This window comes from Phyllostomus discolor, chromosome 7 (assembly GCF_004126475.2).
Source record: "Phyllostomus discolor isolate MPI-MPIP mPhyDis1 chromosome 7, mPhyDis1.pri.v3, whole genome shotgun sequence".
Classification (NCBI taxonomy): domain Eukaryota; kingdom Metazoa; phylum Chordata; class Mammalia; order Chiroptera; family Phyllostomidae; genus Phyllostomus; species Phyllostomus discolor.
In genome coordinates this window covers 111,535,408-111,555,568 of record NC_040909.2, presented here as the reverse complement: position 1 = coordinate 111,555,568, position 20,161 = coordinate 111,535,408, and the positions used below count along the sequence as shown (strand labels likewise).

General features: G+C 34.1%; 1 protein-coding gene across 9 annotated transcripts in view; it reads right to left on the bottom strand.

The window, feature by feature from the left end:
- Positions 1–20,161, bottom strand: part of VPS13B (vacuolar protein sorting 13 homolog B) — a 702,408-nt gene that overhangs the window by 387,994 nt on the left and 294,253 nt on the right. For all 9 annotated transcript variants that reach the window (XR_004904391.1, XM_036031293.1, XM_028534101.2 and 6 more), the window contains one exon: positions 8,994–9,228. Coding sequence is in view for 8 of the 9 variants with exons in the window: in XM_036031293.1 (XP_035887186.1) it covers positions 8,994–9,228 (235 nt within the window). In the remaining variant the exon portion in view is untranslated. The remainder of the gene's footprint in view (positions 1–8,993; positions 9,229–20,161) is intronic.

The window sequence follows — 20,161 nt, the reverse complement described above, 5'->3', positions numbered from 1 at the left end:
AGAGAAAGCTTGAAGACATGAATAAAATGTTCCCATTTTATTTTTGTTCTTGTTGCATTTTAATGATTATCTTAAATTGAAAAAAACACAAAAAATGGAAAGATAATCTATGCTCATAGACTAGAATAATATTACCCAAATAATATGGAAAAAATCCATATTACCCAAAGCAATCTACATATTCAATGCAATCCTTATAAAAAATCTATTGTCATTTTTCACAGAATGATAATAATAAGCAATTGTAAAATGTACATGGAACCACAAAAGACCCCAAGTAGCCAAAGCACAATTGAGAAATAAGAACAAGCCTAGATGCATCACATTTCCTGATTTTAGACTATATCACGAAGCTATAGTAATCAAAATAGTATATGGTACTGGCATAAAAACAACACAGAGATGAATGAAACAGAACAGAGTCAACAAATAAACCCATGTATATATGGCCAATTAATTAAGGACAAAAGAGACAAGAACATGCAACGGGGAAAGGATAGTCCTTTCAGTAAATGGTACCGGGAAAACTCAACAATCACACATGCAAAGGAATGCCAATGGGTCCTTATCTCACTCCATACACAAAAATGAACTCCAAGTAGGTCAAAGACTTGATCATATAAGGCTCCTACGAGAAAACATAGGGAGTAAGCTTCTTGACGTTGGTCTTTGCAATCTTCTTTTGGGTTTGACACTAAAAGAAAAAGCACCAAAAGAAGTCAGACTACATGAAACTAAAAAGCTTCAGTGAAGTGAAGGATATCATCAACAAGATGGAAGGACAACTTACGAAATAGAAGAAAGTATTTGCAAATCAACTATCTGATAATGCCTTTAATATTCAAAAAATACAAAGAATTCATACACTCATACAGCTCTGTAGCAAACACACACACACACACACACACACACTCACGCTCACACTCCAATTAAAAAACAATCAGGCAGTCGGTATTAGAAAAACACCATAAGAGAAATCTAATGAACAAAATAAACTAACGAAAAAAAAATGAAGTAGACACATGGAAATATGGAACAGACTGATAGCAGATGGGGGTGGGGGGAGAGAGATAAGGGTGGAAAGAAGGAGAAGAGTCTAGTCAAAGAACATGTATGAATGACCCACAGACATGGACAGTGGTGTGGGGACTGACTGTGGGAGTGGGGTGAGATGGGCACAGGAGGGCAAAGAAGGAAAAACTGGGACAAATAACAGAATAACAATAAAAACATCCATATGCCTGTGGCATGCAATTGTCTTTTAAATTTAATTTGGCAGTAGTGAGTCTTAAATCTGTGAATATCGTAACTTTTTCTTTAAAATGTACTACTAGAAGATACATTTTTTAAGAAGGAAAAAACATTCTTAATCATTAAAGAAGTCACTGTGTCACCATTAAGACTGACATGTTTCAAGAGAACTTTCCTTCTAGAAAGTTTCTCTCTTATTTTGTAATGAGTTTCAAGATTTCTCTTGGAATGAGTTTTGCTGGTCGGAGCACAGAGCACAATTTTTGTTTCAGTCATTTTGAGGTTTATTATTGTTCTATTATCAGAAGTTAATTCTAAATGTCTCTGTTTTATAGAACAAACATAATTTTTTGAAATCATCAAAAATAAATAAGTGGAAAACGGGCAGAGGAACTGAATAGGAATTTTTCCAGAGTAGACATACAGTGGCCAAACGGTGCATGAAAAGGTGTGAGACCTCACCAGTTATCTGGAAAATGCAAGTCAAACCACAACATCTTCTCATACCTGTTTAGATGGTTATTATAAAAAAAGAGAAAAGCGTTGGCAAGGATAGATAGAGAAAAAAGGGAACCTTTGTGCACTATTGTTGGGAATGTAAATAGGCACAGCCATTACGAAAAAACAGTATGGAGATTTTCCTCAGAAATTGAAAAATAGTACAACAACATGATCCAGCGATTGCACTTCTGGGTAGGCATCTGAAGGAAATGAAATCACCATCTCGAAGTGCTGTCTGCACCTCCATGTTCATTACAGCATTATTTATAACAGCCAAAACACATAAACAAACTAAGTGTCCATCAATGGAAGAATGGATAAAGAAAATGTCACACACACACACTATTATTTAAGCAGAAAAAAGGAGTAAATCATGCCATTTGTGAGAACATGGCTGCACCTCAAGGGTATTATGCTAAGTGAAATCAGTCAAACAGAGAAAGACAAATAGCACGTGGTCTAACTTCTTTGTGAAATAAAAAAAAACACCTCAATAGATATAGACCCTGGATTGGTTGGTTTCTGCCAAAGGTAAGAGGTGGGCACATGAGCAAAATGGCTGACGGTGGTCAAAGAATACAAACTTCCAGATATAAGATAAATTGTGGAGATGATGTAAGGCATGATGACTAAAGTTAGCCATACTGTAACGGATATTTAAAAACTGCTAAGATGGTAGGTCTTGAAAGTTCACATCACAAGAAAAGAAGTTTGTAATATGTGTGGTAATGGATGTTAACTAAACTTACTGTAATAATCATTTTGCAATATATCTATATCAAACAATCATGCTGTACACCTAAAATTTATACACTGTTATATGCTAACTGTATCTGGATAAAAGTGGAAAAATAAATGCTGAATAATAAAAAGATTACACTTTGTGCCATAATTCCTGTTTAACAAAATAAAAAGTGCATAAAATATATATTATGTTTATAAGTGTTATATACATACAATACACTAGAATATTTCCATCAAAATAAAAGGTGTGAAGCATACAACCTTAGTTACATAGGAAACTTTATTCTTTTCAGTCCATTCCTTCTTCAGTCTATGTAGTTGGTTTAAATAAATTATGGTTTTAATAGAAGACAAAGAGTAAGGGAAAAGTACTTCTCAAAGATTGTGATGACAAGGAAAAGAGGGAAAAAAAGAAAGTTTTAATTGGAAACATGGTCTTCAATAACCACAAGAGTAAAATGGTGGGATTAATACTGAAACTTAAAAGTCAAAGTTGTTTTACATAGTAGAAAATAGACAATGAGTCACTGAGTTCCATTTTTACTTAAATTATCCTGACTTTGTTGTTTGCAGAGAAAGACTATGAAGGTATATATCCATCCTCTCCCTCCCATACTTCTCAAATAGTTTTCAGTACAACACTGTATATTTGTGTTATCTGACTTATGTTGACTTTCTCTGAAAGTACTGTAATGTGGGAAAGTATTGTAATGAGGACTTTCACATCTTTTAGTCCTTATCTCACCAGATCTCTGCTACAATAGTTCTTCTATGACACTATTTCTTCATGATTTTCCTTTATTTACCTTACCTGTTATTTGCAGTTTCTAACACAGAGTATTCCTTTCCTTCCTATCCAATAAACATTAGTGTTCTCCCCTTTTCTACCTAGATTTTACTTACCTGTCACTATATACATTTTTCATGGTTTTCCCAGCTATCATTGTACATCTCTAACAAAGACCTCTCTTTTGAGCTCTGGTCTCATATATGCAACAGCTCATTAGGTGTATTTATTTGAATGTCTCACAAGCAAGTCACAGCATGTTCCAACCTAAATTCATCTGTTTCGCCTTACACATCTAAACATAAAGCTTTATTTATAATCGAAATACTAGCTACACAAACATCTACATAGACATCCTAGTTAGGAACCATAGTGCCATTCTACACATTTACTACTTCACTATCCATAACTAATCCAATCACAATGTTTTGCTAGTTTGGGGTTAAAATTTCTCTACTCTTCCCATTCTCTCCATCCCCATCACCATCATCCTGGTTCTGACAATTATATTTCTAAACAACCACAACAACCGACTGCATTATCTAACTAACCTCCCTCCCTCCAGTTTTCCTACCTACTTCTGCACCCCTCCTACCCTCCAAAAATATCCTCTATACCATGGGCATCGAACTCATTTTTCACCAGGTGCCAAATCAGCCTCACAGTTGCCTTCAAAGGGCCGAATGTACTTTTAGGACTGTGTACATGTAACTACTCCTTAACTAGGGGCAAGGAGTTCTACATTCAGCTGTTTGAAGGCATCCACAAGGCTGATGTGGCCCTCGGTGAAAATGAGTTTGACATCCCTGCTCTTTATTTACTAAAAACACACTCACTGAGTAAAAATGAACTGAACAGAAAACAATAGTATCAGGAAAGAGTCTAGAAAGGAGTAAAACAGGAAAATGATATAGATTTAGGCACATTCTATATCTAGTTGAACATGAATGACTAAAATACCTATGTAAATTCCGAAACCAGCCAAAAGACAGTGAGACAAAATACATAAATCCAAAAGCACTATAGGGAGAGGACATGATGGGAGGTAAAAATTATCACAAAAATTTTAAACACAGAAATATAATAGATAAAGGATAAGTGACTGAGACCCAGAGGGGTTAGATATAAGCTAAAACTAATTCATGACCTCTATCCTTGGCAGGTTCTAATACTCAAGTATGTCTGAAAAAGACAATGCAGAGTGGCACTGAAGCCTGGAGGACTAGATGAAAATTCAAAAAATGAGTAAATAGACCTCCAGATCCTTTCTCCATTTATGCACAGATACAAGGATGAAGAGTACACTATTATTTACACACATGCATCAAAGCATTATACACACACATTTTTTAATAAACACCCTTTAAAATGAAGAAAAAAATTAAATTTGTGGTTCTTAATAAAAAGTTAAAATCTACAGTTTTTTAATAACTAAAAAAGATGTAAATATGTGAATTAATCTACTTTCCTCACAGTGCAGGTGGACAATGAAAATAACTACATCGTTAAAAAACTGTTTATTCCTTTAGGACTCAATGTTGATTATATAACTACTCTATATTTTCCAAGGGAGTATGACAAACAGACTTCGATTTTCTATCTGATTCTAGCCCTCTCTATCTGGTAGTTCTGAAGTTCAAAATAAACTAACATACTATCTAAATAAGTTCTAAGAAAAAAATCAGAGAATATAATAACATCTTATGCTTTAAAGACAGGGACTTCCGCAGTTCTTAAGTCATTCATAATGTATTTGAAAAACAAGATGAGAATAAAATATTCTGTCATACGAAAAGGACAAACAGAAGTTGGCAGGAGTGGTGTAGGAATAAGAGGGATTTTAAAGGAGCACTGAACAGATAAAAACAGTGGGGCAGTCAGTCCTCTCATCACTAGAAAACAGGGGATAAAATGTCACAATATCTCTGAATTACTGAGGGATTCTATTTCCAGCAACGTGGTAGATTGAGTACCCCAAATGACTTGAATGCCAAAAGAAATACAAATAACGTATTTGTAATTTGCTTATATATTGCAATGACTAGAATTAATAACTTGATTTACACACACACACACACACACACACACACACACAATATCTTTTAAAATTAATTAATGTATTTCCCAAAAGGTAAAAATTATTAAAGCCAGGGACTGAAGGAAGCCAGAAAAATCAGAGGTAGGCAAAACAAATGGCTTGAGTATTTTCAAAACTGGTGATTTGAACAACCTTGTTCACAACTAGGGGCGACTAAAGATAAAACCCTGCCAAATAATTTAAAACCTGAAAAAAATGGGTAAACTCCTAGAAACACACAACCTTCCAAAACTGAATCAAGAAGAAACAGAAAATCTGAACAGACCAGTTACTACAAATAAAATCAAATTAATAATAAAAAATCTCCCCAAAAAACAAAAGTCATGGACTAAATGCCTTCACATGTGAATGTTACCCAACACTCAAAAAAGGATCAACATCTATCCTTCTTAAACTATTCTAAAATTCAACAGGAGGAAAGGCTCCAAAGCTGATATGAGGCCACCATTACCCTAATTCCAAAACCAAACAAAGACATTGCAAAAAGAGAAAATTATAGGCCAGTATCCCTAATGATGCAAAATCCTCAACAAAATATTAGCAAACCAGATCCAGCAACACATTGAAAAGATCATACAGCATGATCAAGTGGAATTTATTCCTGGGATGCAAGGCTAATACAATATTCACAAATCAATTAATATGATATACCACATAAACAAAATAAAGGATAAAATCATACAATTATATCAATAAATTCAGAAATAAAACATCTGACAAAACCCAACATCCGTCTATGACAAAAACTCTATGCCAAGTATGAATACAGGGTACACAGCTCAACATAATAAATGCCATACATGACAAACCCACAGATAACATCATACTGAGTAAGAAAAAACAAAAAGCATTTTCCTTAAGATCAAGAACAAGACAAGGATGTCAACTTTCACCAGTGTCATTCAACATAGTATTGGAAGCCCTAGTATATCATCAGATAAGAACTAAAAAGCATCCAAATGGGAAAGTAAAACTGTCATTATTTGCAGATGACATGATATTCTATTAGATCACCCTAAAGAGTCCACCAAAAAGTTATAAGATTTGATAAATTCAGTAAAGTAGCAGAATACAATATTAATATTCAGAAATCAGTTGTAATTTATACACCAATAACAAAATATCAGAAAGAGAAAATAAAAGAAAACAATTCCATTTACTACTGCATCAAAAAAATATATATATATTGGGTTGGCCAAAAAGTTCATTTGTTTTTTTTCTGTAAGATGGCTCTAGTAGCTCTTAGTTGTAACTTCATTTAAAACAATTTTGTTAGATTGTATTGTAACAGCTATCATATCAGCATGCATTTAAAAAAAAGTTATCAAAATTGGCGAAATTTGTGTCACCATTGAAGATGGAAGAAAATAAGCAACATTTTTGGTGTAATATGGTTTATTATTTCAAGAAATATAAAAAATGTAACTGAAATGCAAAAAAAAAAAGATTTGTGCAAGCTATGGAGACAGTGCTGTGACTGATTAAACATGTCGAAAGTGGGCTGCAAAGTTTTGTGCTAGGTATTTCTCACTGGACGATGCTCTGTGGTTAGATAGACCAGTTGAAGTTGAGAGCGATCAAATCAAGACATTAACTGAGAACAATCAACGTTATGCCACACAGGAGATAGCTGATATACTCAAAATGTCCACATCAATGAAGTTATTGGTAAAAATAAAAAATGTGTCCTTTATTTTATGGAAAAAACTAAACAAACTTTTTGGCCAACCCGGTATCAAGACTAAATTTAACCAAAGAGGTAAAAGACCTATACTTACAAAATTATAACACATTAAAGAAAGAAACTGAAGAAGATGAAAATAAATGTAAGCATATGCCATTCTGAGAACAGGAAGAATTAACATTGTTAAAATGTTCAGACTACCCCAAACAATCTGTAGATTCAATGTAATCCTTATCAAAATAACAATGATGTTTTTCAAAGAACTAGAACAAATACTCCTAAAATTTTTATGGACCACAAAATACTCTGAATAGAAGTATTCAAGAAGTATTCATGTTCTTCATGAGAAAGAAGAACAAAGTGCAAGATATCATGCTACCTAGTATCAAACTATACTACAAGGTTATAGTAATCAAAAAAGCAAGGTATTGCCATAAAAACAAAGACATAGATCAACAGAACAGCCCTGAAATAAACCTACACATACATGTTCAATTAATATATGACACAGGAGGCAAAAACATACAATGGAATAAAGAAAGTCTATTCAATAAATGATATTGGGAAAACTGATCAGATACATACAATAAAATGAAACTAGACCACCTTCTTACACCATACACAAAAATAAACTCAAAATGGACTAAAGGTTTAATTTAAGACTCTTTAAAAGTTGTTATACATATATCAGGAGTTTCAACAAAATAATCAAGGGACAAATCATTTTAACTTACAAGAAATATTTCAGAGTTAAAACAAAAAGAGGGATCACTCTCCTGCTTGCTTTATGGGGCTAGCCTATCCTTATATGATATACTACATCTGTTGTAATAATAAAAAATTCCCTATAATCAAGAGCAAATAGCAAAGAATGGGTATGTTCAATATGTTAGAAAAAGGATTCTTGCATCAAGAAAACATTGAGTAAAAAAAATTCTAAAAAACTTTGTTCTAGCTCCAGAATCCTATAATTTTATAATGGACATTCATATTTAATATTAAACATAAACATCAATTTCTGACAGTAAAATAATGCTTAATTCTGACAATCTGAGATAACTAGATTTCAGTTAAAATTTCAATATAGAGAAAATGAGAGAGAAATCAACATTGAGTCACAGTCAAAGCTGCACAGGCTGTACCTGCTTTAAATAATAGTATGAATAGTGATCTTTATGATATCAGGATTCACACACTTACATTCTAATAATATGAACAAGGTGTTGGCCTGTTCAGCAGTGTCAAAAATTTATACCTTGTTATTAAAATATAAATTCACATTATTTACTTTGAGATTTAAAACTTTTCCAGGTTCACACACTGTTTGAGACAGATATGTCAAAGTTCAAAAGGGTATGAATTTGCAACTGAAAAGACTGCAATAACAGAAATCAAGTACTTATTAAGGAGTCACACCTCTAATCATCACACAATTACCTACATTATTTAAATAAATGAGAAACCTAGATATACATCATGCTTGATATAAATAATATATTCATTTGAATATTTATATGTTATAGCCATTCATAAGTGGCTTAAATTAAGATAAACCTACTCAACAGTCTTAGTTCAGCCTAATGTATGTATCTGAAACCAACTTCTTTCACAAGTTAATGTTATCTTTTTAGCATGTTAATGATTATACTATAATGAACATAATCTTTTGTACATAGTCTCTACTTACATACATATAGAAATATATGATTATGATTGAAAGATGGGTGCCAATAAACAGCATTGCTTAGTTTATGTTCATTGACTTTGTGAATCTGTTTTTAGATCACTTTGTAGATCACTTAGTTTACCTTCATGTAGGTCTTTCAATGAGAAGGCTGACTTACATATGCACTAGTATATTTTAAAAAGCAAAATTAAAATTATCAGTACAAAATAGAATAACCATAAAATAGTATCTTTAAATGTACCTTCTTCAAGGATGGGTCTTGGGATGACAAATGGAATCTCCTGCAGAGGTTCCATGTACTTGTGGCCAGCACTGATAATCTTTATTTGAGGCAAGCAGACGACAAGCGTCCCAGGCATGCTGGTTTGTCCATGGTACCAACTTCTTACAGTTCCAGGAATGTCACCAGACACAATCGTACTTGGGGAAGGCAGGCTATCATTTGGAATGAACACACAACAAGACTGTACTTCAAGCTAGAAAAGAAAAGCAGAATTGAAATATCTGGATCAGACTAAATCTGGGAGTAAACAGACCCTCAAACACTAACATCTTTACCAGAATAAACAGGCAAGCAAATAAAATATTGCATACTTGAAGGTTTTGTTTTTTGCTATAAATTTGATCAAAAGGGCACAGTGACATGAGATGAAAATATATCTGCCTTTCCACAGTTCTTTCCAAGAAAATAATCGAGTTACAAAATGTGCTGGCATAAAAGGTGAGAAAACCCTCCTCCTTTTGCAGTTCATTAGATTTTGTTAACACCATCTAAGCCCTTAGAACTGACTAGCATTTTATTGCTCTTGCTTAAAAAAATTAAATTTAAAAAGACCACAAACTGTTATTTCTATGTGAAGTTGGCTCTTCCTGTTTTACTTTACAGATGAAAATATAAGAAAAAATGTTTAAAATGTTCAGATTATATCTCTAGGCAAACAATTAAAACAGAACATGTTTCTAGCCCATACTTTCTCTTTTTATACACATGTACACCAAGGCTCAAGTGTGTGGGTATCACATTTGTGTGTATATATAGATACATGGTAATGAAGAAAATTCAAAAGACTTCAAAATCAGAGTGTATTTCTTGCTTTTATCATACTTCAAACTATTACCACTTACCCTGTGGTTTCAGGCTTCCCTAGCCCTGATATAGTTACTCAGGTTGCTAGGCCCTTAGAGAGTTAAAAGAAGACTAAGCCCAAATCAATTTGACTTCATCTCATCATGAGTTCTCAATTCAAAAGCAAAGTAGGTTAAAGTCTAGTAGTCTTAGTTGGTTCTTACAAAGTAATATTCTGTACCTGGTTAGTAAATTGCCCAAACATACTAGCATACTTGAATTATTTTTAAACTTAAAAGTATGACCTGTTATTTTCTATAAAATATCTGGCATATAAAAGTATTACCTAAAAGTATAATAAAAATAAAATTTGTTTGGTTGATAAATACTTTGATAGCCTAACAAATTATATTAGCAAAGATACTATATTTTATAAATAATAACTAAGAATATAGTAACATTACTTCTCTTGGGGCTAATATATTCCTTACTGAGAGCAAAAATGATTATATAACAAGTCTGGAATTCCTTGTTACAATAAATAATTTCCTAGCCTTATAAGTAAGCAAACTTAACTCATCTTTGCTTCAACAGTTTTGTACATGGACAAACTGATGAATTTAGTAAAGAAAGATATAAGTAAAATTTTGCAAAAATAAATACATTGGGTCATGGAGTATGAGCTCATTTTTTAGTTCTAGAATTTTCTCTTGCAGCTTAGATAATTTAAGTATGTATATGTTAAGTAGTTAATTGATTTAGTATCACAACACATTGTTGTGAAATAGAAGAGTATATTGTCTCAGATGTGTTACATTTGAGTTCTCAAGTTTTTAACATACATCATTATTGATGCGTAATCACACAAGTTAAAAGGGCACACTGAGAGCATATTCTCCTACATCAGTTACGGCTACAAGGTCAAACTATAAAGAATCCATATTTTACACTTCATATAGGTATTAATGCTCTGTTAAAAAATGCTTTCAATGATGTGAGGTAATTAGTTTAATATGCCACCATATATAAATACATGTAAGCCCTGAGAAACAAACTTAAAATGTGCCAAAATTTCCAAAATAAACTTGTTCCAAAATTCCACTAATTCAGAAATAAATTATTTCATCAAATTTAACAACCTTTAGAGATGCATACAGAATTGGCAATATAAGCATGAAATACACAACAACTTTCTAAAACATGATATATGTTGTGAGGATTTCTTAATGATAAGAAGCAAAACATATACATAATCCAAATTGCTCAAACTTATAATGTTACATCTATTATATATACTAAAGCTATCACATAAATCTTTTTACACTTTTAAAATAACTGTTAAACTGTACATCTAAAATTGTGGTTTTAATGTAAAATGTTGAATGATTTATGTAAGTGAACAGAAATCTGCAGCAGTAAATTCTGCATTAATGTAAGGATCTGACAATCCAAGGGAAAGAAAATGAAGTAATCTGCCAGTAAGAAGTCCTCAAACTGGGGGTCAGATCCTGTTCATGGAAACCATCTGGTTGGGACCCTCTGAGCCACACCAAACACAAATGATCTTTTAAAAAAATATCCTATTCATTAATGCATCACAGCTGCACTGAGTGTTACTTCATTTTTCCATGGCAACATCCTTTCTGTTTCAAGGATCTTATTTCAGTTTTGGTAGCAACGTGTTCTTTCCCCAATATTGAACACATTCATGTGTTAAAGTGAAGGGATTATTGCAAATTCTTGAAGGAGAACCACCTCTATTTTGATTCCTATTAGGTCAAGGGCTACATATTTAAGTATTATATACTGAGAATAAACCAATAAAGTTGAAATTATTCAGTATCCTTATTTTAATAAATAAAATGACTGTCATGTAGTTTTTTTCTGAAGTTCTAAGTTTGTGTGACAGTTAAAAAGATATATGCCTTTGTGTACGCCCACATGTAAGGTATGGTAAACTTAGATTTTTCTAATTTGTGTGCTCCATACTGTGATACAACTCAGTTAAAAAGAAGAGGCTAAGATAGGTTTCATTTACATACTAATCTGAATATTTTATTTAGGCCACTGTCTATCGTATAGAACACTTTACATTAAATGCTCTAAATGTTATACTACATTCTGTGCCCTTTTAAATAATGTTCCTATTTCTTATTACCAAATAACATGTTTCTCTTTCTTTAAAACCTGAAACTTAGGTATAATTATTTTATGCAAAATTGCTAAAGAATGAAGTATTCTCTGTGTGAACATATTTTATTTTTTAGGAAACAGTTTCAAATAAAAAAACAAAAATGAGCAAACATTTCAGGTTATAATTTCATTCATGTTTTCTTTTTTTACTGATGAATTCTTCAGTGTTTACCATGAACTGATCTGGAAGTAAGGAACACAGAGACAAAAGACATAGTCCGAGTGCTTAAAAAACTTGAAACAATAGGGTTTTAAAATGCCTACAGCCCTAGAGAATGTTCAATAGAACATAAGCTGCATAATGTCAGACACTGCCTATTCGTTCATTCTACAGTCTCAGTACACAGTACAGTGCCTAGCATGTACTAGGTCCTAAGTAAATAATAATGAAATAAATGGACACAATTATTTTTATTAGCATCAGATATAAATGTCAATTAAAAATAATTGTTTACCACAGAGACACCTGGTAAGGTAATTTAAATAACTGACTTATCAAGAGATGAGTTCAACTCCAGCCTGGGACCTCTGACAAGTTATTTCAACTGCCTATGACTTCACACTTCTCACCTGCACATGCAATGAAGTCAGCATTGACAGAGAGATCTAACACAATAACTGCCTCCTAAGTGTCTGCTAAGTAAACAAAGTCAATAAACATACACTAAATATCTACGACCTGCCAGATCCATATACTAAGCCTCAGGGATTTATTGGTGTTCACAGTTCATTTGTTTTAAGATGCTGCTGCTTATGGCTGAACTATCTATGTACATAGGGTTAACCAAAATATTTCATGTGTACTACAACAAATATACAATTACCCAAATCACAGTTTTCCTATTTTATAAATTCTTAATACTTTATAAAAATGCTTTGGGTGTGTTACACATAGCAGAAATCTAAATATACTTATTTAGTGCATTAGGTTAAAAACCTCAAAAGTAAACCTTGGATGTCTTCATTTTCAGAGTGAGTGTTAAAAATCTCAGTACTCTTCCTGTGGGGAAGACACAAAAAGACTCCTAAATCTGCATTTCAGATTTCTCCCTTCTAACAAACTACCCCTCAATTACCATTACTTTCTCAGTGTGTGTAAATAAAAATATGGTCCTGTGTGCAAAATTTTAGGCATTATATGCAAAAAAAATTACTTTTACATTTAGGTGATTAACCTTCGATCTTTCTAGCCTGGAACATCTACTCTTATTTAATCCTGGAGATAAGCCAGGAAGTCCGATGGACACAAGGACATCAAGTATTTCACGTAATGTGATTACACCATCACTGATCATATTCTACATGTAATTCTGGGGAGGAAAAATCCAACTGGTCTACCTTAACTGGCTTATATGATACTTGAGAAACGTTGGTACTCTCACCAAAATCACACAAAATGTGGGAAGCAGTTTCCTACAGAAATAATACAGCATTATTCACAAAAGAAGGAGACAAGGATGTTTAGTGTGGAAAACAAAGAGTACATTACACTATACTATACACTCAGAAGACTTCAAAAAGTACAAACACACCCAAGAAATGACACAGGACATCAACATTATCTTCAATGTAAAAGATGAGAAAACTGAGCTTGGCAAACACCAGGACAGTGTTCTCCTTTATTAGTGAATTCCAGGCCAGAGCACTTTATTTTGTCAACTGCATGCCATTGCCAATTATGTGCTTTTCTGGATAAAAAGGTAGCTTTTGAAGTGTAAAACACAGGATCTTTGCTAATCAGCAGACAGAGAAAAACTGCAAAGAACAATTTCGTTTATGTTAATCTACTGTGAAAAGGCCCCAAACCAAGTTCATATTTTTAAAAAACTGTTCAAGAATACATGTAGCACTGTAAAATAATCCACTACAATGAAGTGTGACAGGTCCCTCTCCCACTGAAAAACAAATACTATTTATGTCTTTATGCAATTTAAGTCTTCTATCATTAATATAAGAGAACAGGGACTTAGAAAATATGAACTTTGGCTTCAAAATCAACTTTCCAGAAACTCTGATTCCAAACACATTTACTTGCTCAAATGTCCACTAAAAGCATAATCCTTTGATGGCTTTAAGTTGCAACGTTCTGTTCTTTCTGATGACAGCTTCAGGGTTTTCTGTTTTTTATTTTGATTTATAAAACATCTTTGAAAAATGGACACTACTTTAAAAAACTCAGAACTTTAGGACCCATATTTTAATCACTTAATCAGAATCCAGTTTTATCTTATAACTTTTCAAATATATGTTAATATCTGGAAATGTCTAATGATACAATATGTATAACACAGGGCCAGGACTAGGGCAAGGCAAGCAAGGTACCTAGATCACATTCAAGATAACCTATACAAAGATAATTGTTCACTATTCCTGTAATTATATGTTAATTTATGCCCAATAAGCTTAGTCAAAGGAGGAACATCAAACTAAACTGTAAACTTAGAAATGGTTAAGATGGTAAATTTTGTTATGTGCATTTTATTGTGTTATGTGTATTTCTTCCTTTTTTAAAAAAGGAAGAAAAAGTAAAGAATATCAGTATCTCTACTTATAACTAATCCATAATGACATGTAAGATTAACTTCATTGTTGGTGTTAAAGCTAATAAAGGCACTATGTATGTTATAATATAAGCAAAAGAACCAAAATAATCTTACAAGAATGTTAGAATTGGAAATAATAAAATTTATTTAATCTAACCATTTCATATTGCAGGTAGATAAAGTCACGCCCATAGTTCACATCCAGAATTTGATACTGCTGACCACTGACTCCTGGAAATTCGACACACCCTTGGCTTCCATTAACTCTCCAACCTTTCCCACTACCTTCTGACCCTCCCTTACCGTTCAGAATTGGTATTTCCTGGGCCCCCTGCTCTTTAATCTCTACATACTTTTTTTGAATGACCCACTTTCTTGGTTTTAACCATCTGTATATAAGTCCCAAAATTATCATCTCTACTGTGAATTTCTCCCTTAACCTCTAGATAGGAATATCCTACACTCTAATCCTACACACAAGGCATTTCAAATACATGTGTAAATTCGGTCTCCCTATTTGCCCTTTGCACTGCCCAAAAAGCTGCTTCTGCTATCATTAGTGGCATCACTATCCACCCAAACATCAAAACCAGAACCTGGAACACCACTAAGCCTCCTTTCTCTCACTCCCCAAGTTCATTAGTCACCAGATCCTGCTGAGTTTACCTTAAGCCTCTCAGGGATCACTGTCCAACTTGGTCTATTATCTAGTATTTTGAAATCATTATTTAACATGCTTTGTCCATTTTTGGTTGTTTCAGGTAGCAAGATAAATCTGGTCCGTGTTACTTCATCCTGGGCAGAGGAGGATGTTCTCCAGTACATGTTATATTGTGGCACACGCATGTGATTTGACAACTATCATGAAGGTTTCCTTTTTTTCTAAATCCTTACCCAAGGACATTTTTTCATTGCTTTTAGAGAGAGAGGAAGTTGGGAAGAGGAGGAGAACTGATGTAAGAAACACTGACTGGGTGCCTCTCCTGCACGCCCCAACAGGGGGTCACACCCTCAACCTAAAAATGTTCTCTGACTGGGAATAGATCCCACAAACAACTGATCCCTCTGGCTAGGGCTAAGGACTTCTTGTATCACTTGGAATCTTAAATTGGAAGATTTCTCAGCCCTGGCCGGCGTAGCTCAGTGGATTGAGAGCGGGCTTCGAACCAAAGCATCACAGGTTCCGTTCCCAGTCAGGGCACATGCCTGGGTTGCAGGCCATGACCCCCAGCAACTGCACATTGATGTTTCTCTCTCTCTCTCTTTCTCCCTCCCTTCCCTCTCTAAAAAATAAATATTTCAAAAAAAAATTGGAAGATTTCTCCTAGAGTTGTCAAATTATATGTAACCTAATACCATCTTTTTTACCCTGTTATACAACTACTCAAAATGGTATCAGTAAAGGATAGGTTTTGTGGAATAGATAATAGGAATGAGTCTACTTTTAATAAAACTACTTATATCATTATGAAACAACTTTTAGGACCAAAGTAAACTTCAAACAACTGAATGTTCTTGAGAGTTATTATGTTATAGATATTGCAATACTGTCACCTAGTTCTTCTACAAATCAGTAAATACTCAGTCTTCTGGGATGGTATCTAAATCCACCATGAAGCAGAAGTATACACCCTAAGCATCCTTTCAGGAAATGCTATTTACCTTGATGTTCCCATTTCTCCTTGGGACCCTAGAGTTTTCTACAGACCCTTCGAAGAGAGACTCCCCACAAGATGCTCCCCATACATAGAATGGCTCTCTGCTTTTTCTGCCTATGCTAGACCATGAGAACTACTATGTTTTTTCATCTACTTGGCACATAGCTTGACATATAATAAAAATTAAGTGCTGAATGTGAGAATAAATGAAAGAATAATAAATACATTCCATAATGTATTACTAGCTAACTGTCTTTAAAAATAAACAAGTTTATATTAGGGCACTAAAATGTTAACATGTTTATGATTATTAGTTAAATATATTTTAATGGGATTTTTGAAAATACAAGATTTATCAGAAAAGATAAATCTTTTAAAATCTTTATAAATCTATATAAAGGTTAAAAGAGGCCAAATACATGGTAACAAAAGAAGATTTGACTTTGGGTAGTAAAGACACAATGCAATATTCAGATGGAGTATCAGAGAATTGTACACTTGAAACCTATATAATTTGATTAACCAATGTTGCCTCAATAAATTTAATAAAAAGAAAAACAACTGAAAAAAAGAAAGGATATATGGAATTTCAGAAAGCCAAGGAGGATATTTAAGGAGCAGTAGGACCTTGGGGCAATTCCTGAAATTATATTCCACCTTCTTCACAAACTCCAGGGCTATCTCTGAAGAAAGTACAAGGCAATTAATTTTAAAAAGAAGAGTTCCAAAAGTCCGCTATAGTCTCACTATATTAGAATACATATGTAAAATGAATGATGCTATATAAGCTTATTTTGGTATCAAAGCACTTTTCATTAAAATAGAGAAGGAAAATTGAACAAAGGAAGAAAGGAATTGTGTTACTTAGAAGAGAAGGCTGTAGATAAAAAAGTCAAAAACAGGCAAATTTTGTGTAGGAGGTTAGACAAAAATTCAAGAGGGGTGTTGTCTGTGAAGGTATATTACATACTGAATGAGTCACAGAAAAGAATAATATACTTTTCCTTCCACAGTTCTGAGTGACAATTCAGTGAAACCAGAATACCACTAACCCCTCAAGGCAGCTGGCTTAAAGTGCTAAAGAAACGTCTGATATACAAGTGAAACTGCTAGAGAGATCTCATATTTAGATTATTCTTTTTTCCATAAAATATTATTTGTGTCAAACCATAATTTAGAACTTTGTATTGAACTATAATCAGATAAGCTCACTATTATTTACATAATCATTATAGTAGAGAATGCACTCTTGGTAGTTACTCATCTTCTCAACTACTTATTAATCATTTTGGTATTTACCTTTACTGACTGCTAATGCACCACAGATTACTTTCTAGAAGATCAGTAAAATAATATGCAACAGGATGACAGGTAGCATTCATCAGAAAGAAACACTTATTTTATAGGTGATTTAAATAGAAACAGAATGTATTAAATTAGTGAAATTAGAAAAGCAACTAAAGGTATTATGTAGAAACACAAAAAATAAGAACCCTCCTCAAATAATTTTTTGTGACTACAGACTAGTGTAAGCTAAGAATACAGACTGAGTTTGACCAAAGTGAGAGAGTATAAGTGACACAGAGTTCCCATGTGCCATTCTCATTCCCATCAAAAACGGGTCTTCCCTGAGAGGAAGGGTTTTATCAAAACAAAAACTACACATGTATTTAAATGAATAAATATAAAAAGCATTCAGGAGCAAATCACAAATGGTCTAGTTAAGTTTTAATACGAAGGAGGGCATGGATAAATAAGTGATATACAATGAAGAAGACTAGAAGAAGACAGTATTTTATTATAAATGAAAGAAATTAACATTGACTACAAATGTTCAGCAACATCGTAAGAGTACTGTGTATTCTCTGCTTCTACAATCACAGACAACGCAAAAGCACTACATGTTTCCTGTTTTTGTGAGGTCTCAACTGTCCTGTCTACTGCCACCAATGCATCAAAGGAAACTCTAGAAAAGAACAGGGGAGTCAACACAGCTTGCTATTAGGAATGTATTAACTGTAAAAGGCTTCATGCTGGTTGAGACTGGTGAGACAAAGCTGACATCAGTGAAAAGGTCTCATTTCCAGCAAGACAGAGTTTTAGCAACAACAAAAAAAAAAAATGAGAAAACACACTTTCTCCTTCTCACTCTTCTAATTTTTTCACAATCAACACGCCCAGAAAAGAAGCTGAAAAGGACCACCAATTTCTAGTTTATTGGCTCTTATATTAATAGTATTTCAAATAATCACATTTCACAAACTGGTATTAGGCAACTGGAGACATTTATAGATACAGTTCTAACACTGGTTAGGTAAGTTTTCATGATGGTAATCAGAATATATTATAGTTAAGCATAATGTGTCTGTCTTTATTATTTTTCTATGCTGCACAAAAAATTACCAGAAATGTAGCAGCTAAAAGCAGTACATTTGTATTGGGTTGGCCAAAAAGTCCATATGGTCTTTTCTGTAATGATCAATACTCATTTTTCATTTTCACCAATAACTTTATTAATTTGAAAATTTTGAGTATGTTGTCTATCTTCCTTGTGGTATAACTGTTCTCAGTTAATGTCTCAATTTGAACTCTATCAACTTAAACTGGTGTACTGGACCATCAAGCATCATCCAGCTAGAATCTTCAACACGAAACTTCACAAACCACTTTTGACACGTTCAATCAGTCATAGCACCTTCTCCATAAACCCAAAAATCTTTTTCTGGGTTTCCGTTGCATTTTTACCTTTCTTGAAATAATGAAGCATAATATGCCAAAAATGTTGCTTATTTTTTTCCATCTTCAATATTAAAATGACTACACAAAAATTCACCATGTTTGGCAAGGTTATTTTTTAAATGCGTGCTGATGATCAGCTGGTCAAGATGGCAGCACAGGTGAATACAGCGTGCCTCCTCGCACAACCACATCAAAACTACAACTAACTATAGAACAACCATCAGTCAGAACTATCAGAGCTCAAGTTGAATAACAGTCTGACAACTACGGAATTAAAGAAACCACATCCATCCAGACTGGTAGAAGGGATGCAGATGTGGAATGGTCTGGTCCCACATCCACATGTGGTGGATAGAAATTTAGGAGGGATATCTCAAGAGGGAGAGTCCCAGCCCCACACCAGGCCTCCAGCACAGGATTCCAGTGCCAGGATGATTAAGTCCCCATAACATTTGGCTGCAAAAACCAGTGGTTATTAAATTGGTGGAAGAAACTTCTGGAGTCCCAAGCAGTTCTTCTTAGAGAACACCACACACAGACAGTCCAACTCACTCCTTCTGAGCTCCAGCACTGGGGTAGTACCTTGAAAGGCATCAGTGTCATGCAAGAGGAACGAAAGTGTCTGGTATCATGGCAAGAGCTGAGGGACAGCTTTCTTCCCAGACAGAAACGTGAGCGGAGGCCATTGTCCTTTTTCTGAACCCTCCCTTAACAGAGCCAGCAAGCAGGCGCCGTATCTGAGAATCCATCAACCTGGCTAACACACTGGAGATCCCACACTGGATCCCCTGAGACTCCATCCCACCCAATTTATGGGCCCACCAAAGGGGTTAACAGTGACTTTTCCATATGAATGACTGGTCTTGGCACATGCTTCACACTTCCTAAATCCTCTCAGACCAGCAACAGCTGGTCTCAGTGAGCCCCCAGCCCCCATATCCCTTGCTAAGTGGCCCTAGACCAGGCACTACCAGCAGCCATCCTAGATTCACTCTGTGAACCTCCAAGTCCAGCACAAGTAGCAGCCATCTCAGGTTGCAATATAGCTAATGCAGAGTGAGTGACATGGGCAGAACACAGATAGGAGCTGACCTTGGCCTGCACCACTCAAGAAACCCCAGAGCCTATGCACTCAGTGGACAACTACAGACCACACTGGAGCACCATCACCCTACCCCTGCACAGCCGATCCTCCATGGATGGCTGAGAT